This window comes from Aplidium turbinatum, chromosome 18 (genome assembly GCF_918807975.1).
Source record: "Aplidium turbinatum chromosome 18, kaAplTurb1.1, whole genome shotgun sequence".
NCBI lineage: Eukaryota > Metazoa > Chordata > Ascidiacea > Aplousobranchia > Polyclinidae > Aplidium > Aplidium turbinatum.
Window position 1 is genome coordinate 6,877,761 of NC_137489.1, and position 8,619 is coordinate 6,886,379.

The window sequence follows — 8,619 nt, forward strand, 5'->3', positions numbered from 1 at the left end:
TTGAGTAGGCCGTTATGATGCAGACAAATGAAGCGTTTCGCCTTCTCGGTATTGTTTTAGGAATTATCATCAGCATAACAGGTAAAGTGTTTGGAAGCTATTACGTTTATTCAATGTTAAGTATCGTCATGGCCTTGGCTGATGTATTGCAATGTGTAGAACTTTTTTTGCTCCCGATGGCCAGTATTAAGAGGCTATTGAAACACAGGCTTGCAAAATATCTTACTTTTTTGTGTTTGTGGAAAGCGTTTTTTAAGTCTAGAGTTAAAAAAAATCGTTTCAGATAAAAAAAAACAACAAAAAAAACAACAAATTTATAGTAGAATTGTATGGTGTGCACATTTCATATACGTTTTTTGGTGTTTCAACCAATGCTTGAATATGTCGCCACATGTATGTATTGATTCATATTCGCCGTAGCTTTTGATGGTTGGGCGATCCTTGATCAGGTGACCGACGTCCTGAAAACCATTCAGGGCTGCAGATTTTCGACTTGTATGTATGATATCAATACTCACCATGTAATATAAACTCGTTGTACTGAGTGGTTGAACTAAGCAATGTTTAACGCTTTAATTTTTTTTATATCTGATGTCAACACATTGTGCTACTAAACTATTCTTCTAAATAAGATGCATTTTACTGAAGAAGCCTACTCGTGCCCAGTAGACCTTGGGAGTCATCTATTTTTGTAGACAATTTTTCACACTGTGCTGAACCTATTTACCAGGGCCCGATTAACCATGAGGCACACGAGGCACAGGCCTCTGGCCCCTTGGTTTTGGGGGCCCCCATTTTTTTTACATTAGTAGGCTACCGTAGGCGTAGGCAGTGAAAGTTGTTGTGCCAGTGTGTGCACAGTTGTTATTTTTGTGTAGCGATTTCAAATTGTGTAACGATTTTGCAGTAAAAGTTGAGCACTGCTGCTCTGCATCGAAAGCGATTGCCAATAGCGGCCCCTAAACTTAGCTGTGCCTCGGGCTCCCGTGAGCCTTAATCAGGCCCTGCTTTTTGCTCTGCACAAAATGCGTTCTGGGCTACAGTTGTGATGGATGCAGCGCTACAAAAACTCACTACAGTTGTTATCAAATTTATTATTGTAGTATCCCTACTACTATAAGCGATCTCGTTTACAAAATAATTAGCTTCAAACTATGGATCATTTATGAAGTACATAAAAAGTTGGATAATGCACTATTTTGTTCTACTTTAGGAGCAGCTGGGAATCTATGCGCGATTATAGTCTACTTCTCAAATACGCAAATGAGAACAACCTTTAATTTCCTTGTGATCAATCTTGCAACTGTCGATTTAGTTTTATCTTCAATACTTATTCCTATTATTGTTTATGGTAAGATGCATTGGGGCTAATTTGGTATGTGATTTACATGGTCGTATATGCATTCAAGAGTTTTGGATTAAATCTTGTTATGTGATTTACACAATACTTTATACAATTTGCATGTACACTACAGGTAGACTATATCAGTTTAAGACAAGGTAAAGTAAAGCTGAGTCCCATACTTGAATCCAAGCATCAGGGGATGAGAAGATAAGGTTCTCATTATACTAAGCCTTCGGCACTAACGAGAAAGAGTGGCCAGTTCCTTTCTCTCGGCCGCCATTTCTTCATCAACTACGCCCACCCAATTTATTACACCCTGGGTAGAGGTGAGCGGTGTTTGTCAACAACCAGCTTAAGCTGGGAGTCGAATCAGGATTGCATGATTGAAAAGCGAGCGCCTTACCCGCTGCGCCACCCCACCGCGCAAAAGTTATGGTTAATTAAGATAAGAGTAATGATTAATGGGGTTTTATAAGTTAGAGTCCATCGCTAACCAATTTAACCCAAAACTGAACCTAACATACTAAACGTTTGTTCAAATAAATTATGCTAGACGAGTAAGCGAGATTACATTCCGCTAGTAAAAGCAACCTTTTTACAGGATACTTTAACACAACTTCTCCTTTTCCTTCCATGGTTTGCAGTTTGTTTTCATATTTCTATTTTGCATCTTACTATACATCCGCACTATTTCTAGTTTTGATTTCACTTAACAGGTAAGCAAGATGATAACTTTTTCTCAGTCGATTAAAAAGTGTCTCCGCAATTTGTTGCACAGTCTCTACAATAATATTATTGTTTCTATAATTAAAAAGTGTTGAAAATGTTTCCATGGGCTTGCATTCTTACTATTGAAATGTGTGTGATTTTGAAACACAAAGATGAAATCCGCAAAGAAATGAAGTTCAGAAACCATTAAGGCCATGGTAACTTTTTAAAAAGGGAGCACTTCTTGTGAACACTGTTACTTCCTTAGGCTATACTTATTTGCTCACTCATTAACTAATTCTGCTCACTTACACACTCACACTCACACACTCACACTCACTCACTTACTCATTTAAACAAATATATTGCAGGTACCTGTACGTTGCACGATCAGGCACAATCTACAGAGTTGTATTTTCAGTAAAACGTGGTCGATTAATTTCAACTTTTGCTTGGATTTTAAGCCCTGTTTGCTTGCTTCCCTTGCTATTAACGGAAGGGTTCAACTGGCAGACAGATACACTAATGTGCAGTTTTTCAAGGTAGCACCTAAGCTAGAGTTTTTTTTCCTGAATTGTTGTTTGTAACATGTTATTGGTTCATTTAATCATTTTAAAGAAAGATACGCAAACTTTTCACCCATTCGTTTAGTGGTTTGGGACTGTAGAACTACAATCAGTGTAGGAGAGCCTAGCTGCCAGATTTTTGAAATTATGCTTCTATTACAGCTCATACCTTGAAATAGTTTTGTTGAACTGTTTAAAGATTAGGCCCAAACTGCATGCATTAATTTTTTTTTTTCAGAAGTAGTCCTTTTACAAAAGTCTACTCAATGGTCATAAGATTACTTTTTCAACTTCTTCCGCTTTTGTGCATTGTAGCTTTGTATGCGTTGATATTTCACACTGTGAAGAAAAGTCATTCTAAAGTCGACAAACCTAAAATTACTGGTATGTTTGATTGATTGATTGAATCTTTATCCTCGGACTGACGATTGATTGATTGATTGAATCTTTATCCTCGGACTAGGAAAGATTCTTGCAGAGCTTAATCCTGGCAGTTTCGCATACTTGTAGAGGCTTTGAATCACTGACGCAGGCCCGGTCACCGAGATTGACAAAGTGAAGTTTCCGATTGTTGAAGTCTTGTTGCGAGGAATTATTCCATCCATTAGATGCCGCTGAATGGAGAGCAATCCATAACGTTGTTGAAATTAGAAAAGTTAACAAATATGAACAGGCGCGTTACGCAAGGTAATGCTCTTTCAGATTCAATGCAGCGTACAAAGCCCACACAGAATCTGCATAATAAATGTGTAGTTGTGTAGTTCTTTCTGTGATCTTTATCAGTAAAATGAAAACTCAAATGTATTTTTAGTAAAACCTCAGCACATGTTTTTCTTACTCCGTTGGACTGTTCAAGTTTTCATTGCGTCATTAGTTTGCAATCATTTAGCTTTATTTGTGACTGCTTTCACGTTTGATAAACTTTAACCCAAAGTCATGTAGCTTTCTCTACTATACAACCTATAGTTCAACAAGTGCACTAGATGAGACTTTTAATAAAACACTTAGGCTATGCTTGAAAAAGCTTGCTTTCAAAAATTTTTACATCAAGTAACACACTTTTATCGTCATAAGAAAATGACTTATGTATTGTTGTAATAATTTTTACAGCAAATGGATGTGGGAGTTGCACATACTTCACTGCCAGTGAAACTCCTACCAAACTGTATAGGCGTTCTCCAAGGCATAGCAACCGTAGCAAGTCACTCTGCAAACAACAGCAAAGCTACATACCACCATCACCTTTGACAAAAAGCACAGCTGTGAAGAAACATGGAGCAGATAGAGATATCATTTGGAAATTCAATTTTCGAGTTATGAATAAAACTAATTTTCAAAACTCACTAAAAGTCATTGAAGTACACCACACAAACGCAGTTGAACAAGAAGTACACCACACAAACGCAGTTGAACAAGACAATAGTAATTTCGAGATTGTCTTGCTCCGAAAAAGGATTGTTCATATCCGTTATGCTAAAATATGCAAAGCTCCTACTGCAGCAAACACGCCAGAGTTGCGGCAATTTCCGAAAAAAATATCAACTTGTAACATTAACACATTTTTTCAATCGATGACATTTTCTTTCCCAGCTGTTCCAAATGTGAACAGCGTTTCAACGCAATTGAGTAATTGTAGGGCACTGGATGAGGCAAAAAAGAGTCAGTATTTCAAAAACTTGAGACTTTTTGAAAACAAAGAAAAAGTGAAAAATTTTGCCCTAAACTTGTATATTCCACAACGCTCGCGTTTATTAACTGCATGCCATGGGCGTCCAAGAAGTTCAACTTTACATTGCCGAGCTGAAACAAGAAAAAGATCATACACAGCGACTCTGCCTAATTCTGGAAGGTTGTAAGATATTGAAATATACTGTATAAATATAATTCACAATGTAATAGATCACTGTTAATCTACTTTGGCTTACCAAATTCGTCCGATATGAAAGTCATGTACATACAGCACAAGGTGCTTCGTTTTTTTTAAATGCTAAAAGTTTTTAATTTTTTAATTATTTATTTAGTTATTAAAGTTATTAACCTTCCGAAAAATTGTTATTTAGAAGAAAGATATCTTCATCTTTTGGAAACATGATGGATTATGTTTTGCAACAGGTAAAATTTGGTTAATTAAAAAATAACTGTAACGCTTTAAAATGACAAACGCAACTGGTGATGCATCTTGCTTGCATAGACGTACGTTTAAGTTTTCAAGCTTATGCAATGGTTCACGCGTCTTTCGAAATTCCCCTCAAAGAAAATCTTCTTTCGTGAACACATTCTTATGGAAGCTTTCTGAGTCCAAAGAAAAATATTCAATCAATCAAAGATTATGTGCATACACCATGCAGACTTAGTAATATTGAATATGTACTGTTTTACATTTTTAGAAAAATAAGCGAAGTCGAAGGAAGTCTTTTCAGCATGCCAAAGCTCAACGGAGGCTCTTGTATATGTGTGTTGCCATTTGCTTCGCATTTGCGTTTTGTTCACTGCCCAGGTATGCAAATCAGTTTTTAAAGCAGGTTTTGTGCGTATTTTTACAACTTAAGATAAAAATAGTCCCACAATTGATTCCAAGTGTAGGGGGTAAAAAGATAAGGTGCCTTTGGCGCAAAGCAGAGTAGGGTGGCCAGTTTCTTTCTCTCGGCCGCCTTTCCTTCAGTAATTACGCCCACCCAACATATTGCACTTGTACCTGCCCAGACAGCAACATCCGTCGTTTTTACATTGATTCTACGTCTGTCTGGGTAAGTGGAGATAAGCAGCGTTTTTAACAACCAGCTTAAGACGGGAGTTGTACAACTTAGCCTATAAAGATAAAATTCCTTGATAATAAAGTATAGATACTGTAGGTAACTAAAAGTTTTTGTTCATTTTCGCATTGCCGTGACATCTATGTAAACGTTTTTAGTAACCTACCAAGCATCTCAAAAGAACTTCTTTATTTACTTGTACCGTTGTAGATACTATTTAATGGTTTTGATAAAATAATTTTGATGGTAGTATGGATTAATAAGTACAGTAGTTAGTGAACAAAACAATAATAAAATATCGATTTATTGATTACTATTTGTATTTTAAACAACGTTAAATACAATGAATTTCTGCTTTGTATTTACAGTTTAATTTTAAACCTTTTGGAGGATTATTATACCATACCATCAGCATTCCACATGGTATCAATCAACATTAGTTGGCTGACAATCACGCTCAATCCAATAGTATATACTGCAATGAACCATCAATTCAGAAGAGAATATCTGAGGTAAAAAATTACACGATTAGTGTTTGGTTAAGATTTGCAAAAAAAGAAGCAAAAGAAGACAGGAAAAGCAACATAAACTGGCTATTGTGATTACACGCTTGCTGTGATTACACGCCAATACAATGATCTAATTGTGCTATAAATGTACATTATTACAGTATCGCAGTGCTTTTGTCATCACCCTTTACAACTATGGTTTGGTTTATTCTTATTGAAACGAAAATGCATTTAATTCGATTGATATAATGGTGCTTTTGAATGAGAATATTGTTAGTCATCTTGATAAATTACAATAGATTGACAACTGTCTTATGGTTGGAGCATGGTTTGCGCCGCTTTTTATTAAGCACCAGAGGCACTTTGTGCATTTTAAACACATATATGTTCCAGCATATTCTATTATGAAGAGAAGTGTTTCTCCATGATAAAATGTCTATCGTCACAAGAGTATTTTTCTTCTCGACAGGTTAGCACACAAACTGATAGATTGTTTTTTTCGACGTCATAAAAGAAAAAAGTAATCCTTCCTAACGAATAGTCTTCTGAAGATACGACCACGCTCCTGAAGACTCCATAAAGAGAAGGAAGACATGTATTTGCAAAAAAAGAAAAAAAAAACAGTAACAGAGGCTCAAAAAACTTATAATTTTGAAATATATAAAACCAGTAACTGCTGCTTAGTCTTACATGCGACCTATATATTAAGATGAGCAGTGAATTGAAACATAACGCTGTCATGCACATCCTTACAATAACGTGTCAGAAAGAGTTTCATTACTTTATTTATATTTTACAAATGCATCAATAAAATTCTTCTGACATTTTTTTGCCACTTTTATTGTGAGTATTGACCGTTGAAGTTCAACCCTAACATGAAATTCCAGCTGTGTTGGGTGAAAAGTGTTGTGGCTACACTGAATCAACTACATCGGTTTGGGTAAGCTATATGTCATTAAACGTGAGTTGTACTTTATCCTAACAGTGTGATTTAGCAATTAAACATCTAATCAACTTTAATAGTTCTATAATATGTTGTCTGATTTTGTAAGATTGAGTAACTTGAACATGAAGTTGAAAGAGGCTAATGGTAATAAACTCCAAACTAAATTTCGTTCATCAAACATACCTTATTACCTTACTATTTGTAGACAATTGTGCTTTCGTTGTGGTCGAATAACTTCATTAAACGACATTACAGTAAACACTGTCTTAGGCTAAGTTGTTTTTAAAGTTACATACGGCTATTTAGATTAATGATCACTATACTTTGAGTCAGAATTCCTCCAGAAACCAACAATTATTTTGCTCAGATTTCCTAATTGCAAAGATAATAGGATACTGATTGTTCGTTTATTTAAGTGGAGAAACTGCAGCTTCTTATTGAAACAAGTAATTTAAGTTTTCAGTTGCCCTTTTACTTCCGTGCTCTGTTTTGACTTATTTACTTTGGAAGGAAAGATGTCATTGCGCAGTTACAGAAAGGAGCGTTTGTTCAAGCAGCGATTTTCACAACCATCTAAAATGTAAAACTTTGCTTTGATATCTCTTTGGTTTAGTTTTTGAATCTTTATTATCGGACTGACAAAGCCTTAGTAGGTTTTTCCTGGTAGTTTTGCACACTTGTAAAGGTTTTTGACGCAGGGCCGGTTACCGAGATTGACAGAGTGAAGTTTCCGATTGTTGAAGTCTTGTTGCCGGGGAATTATTCCATTTATTCGCTGCCACTGAATGTGAATGTCTTTTTGATTTAGATGAGAGTACTGCTCCTTGACGGTTTGAAAAAGTGTTCCATGGATTGTGCACTTTATTGAAAATTACAGGAAAGGAAAAGAAGTTCGTAGGCTAGACTTGGGTCATTTATGTCAATAAAACGAATGCAAATTACAGCAAACGACGGAAACTTTCAGAAAAGCTTTTCAGTTCTCTTTTTTTTACGAAATTTAGCAACTTCTAGCACGGACATACAGGATTACAGGTCCCTAGGGTTAAGTCAGATACAACTTATAAAACATGATCATTCTCATTGTTTACACCCCTGCGTTTAAGCTTGAGCAAAACATTTACTGCAACAGGCCACACCGATAACAAAGCCATTGTTTCTTCGATATGGTTCCTGCTGTGGTGGGATATATCGTAGGCTACCTGTCAAGCAGTTGCTTTCTTGTACTGTATTCAGGCTAATGTGTGATGGTTTAAAAAATTAAAATTGAGACGGGAAAAAAATCAAACTAATTTCAATGTTCATCTTCGTGCATGTCATTAAGTGTCTTTTCAAGACCAAAGCAAGTGCTTTTATTTGGTGTCAAGCCCACACCCTTTCAATTGTCGTGGAGATATTTACTGTATAGTCTACCTCTCGTCTAAGTAACTTTCAAACTTTCGTATAATATTGTACACCAACTATTGCTAGATATATATCACAGCTATAAGTCTTCAGTCAGGACATTCATATTCTCATTGACTCATTGTCCGTGGCAAAATCCGTACCAGTGAAACGACAACAAATTTAAATTCTGTTTATGAAAATTTGCAAGAGCAAAACACATCAAAAGAAGAAAGATTAGGTTACCTAGTCAAAGTTTGCGCGGAAGCTTTATCCATGGGCTATGTGGTATGAGTGATCAATGGTTTGGCTTGTAGTATCGCTACTTTCACAAATTTAAACTGATTGTTCTATTTCGGTTTCAAGCATGTTATAGGGCTAGGTTAACGTTCGCGTTTTGTCACTTCTACCC

At 36.0% G+C, this 8,619-nt stretch overlaps 1 protein-coding gene across 1 annotated transcript; it reads left to right on the top strand.

Annotated features, from left to right (window-relative positions):
- The first annotated feature begins 4,359 nt into the window (after nucleotides 1-4,359).
- LOC145787934 (G-protein coupled receptor 84-like) lies at nucleotides 4,360-5,888 on the top strand. The gene is made up of 4 exons (XM_082599772.1): nucleotides 4,360-4,468; nucleotides 4,680-4,731; nucleotides 5,007-5,116; nucleotides 5,741-5,888. The coding sequence occupies exons 2-4, from the start codon at nucleotides 4,708-4,710 to the stop codon at nucleotides 5,886-5,888; spliced, it is 282 nt and encodes a 93-aa protein (XP_082455898.1). The 5' UTR covers nucleotides 4,360-4,468; nucleotides 4,680-4,707.
- The last annotated feature ends 2,731 nt before the right edge of the window (nucleotides 5,889-8,619 follow it).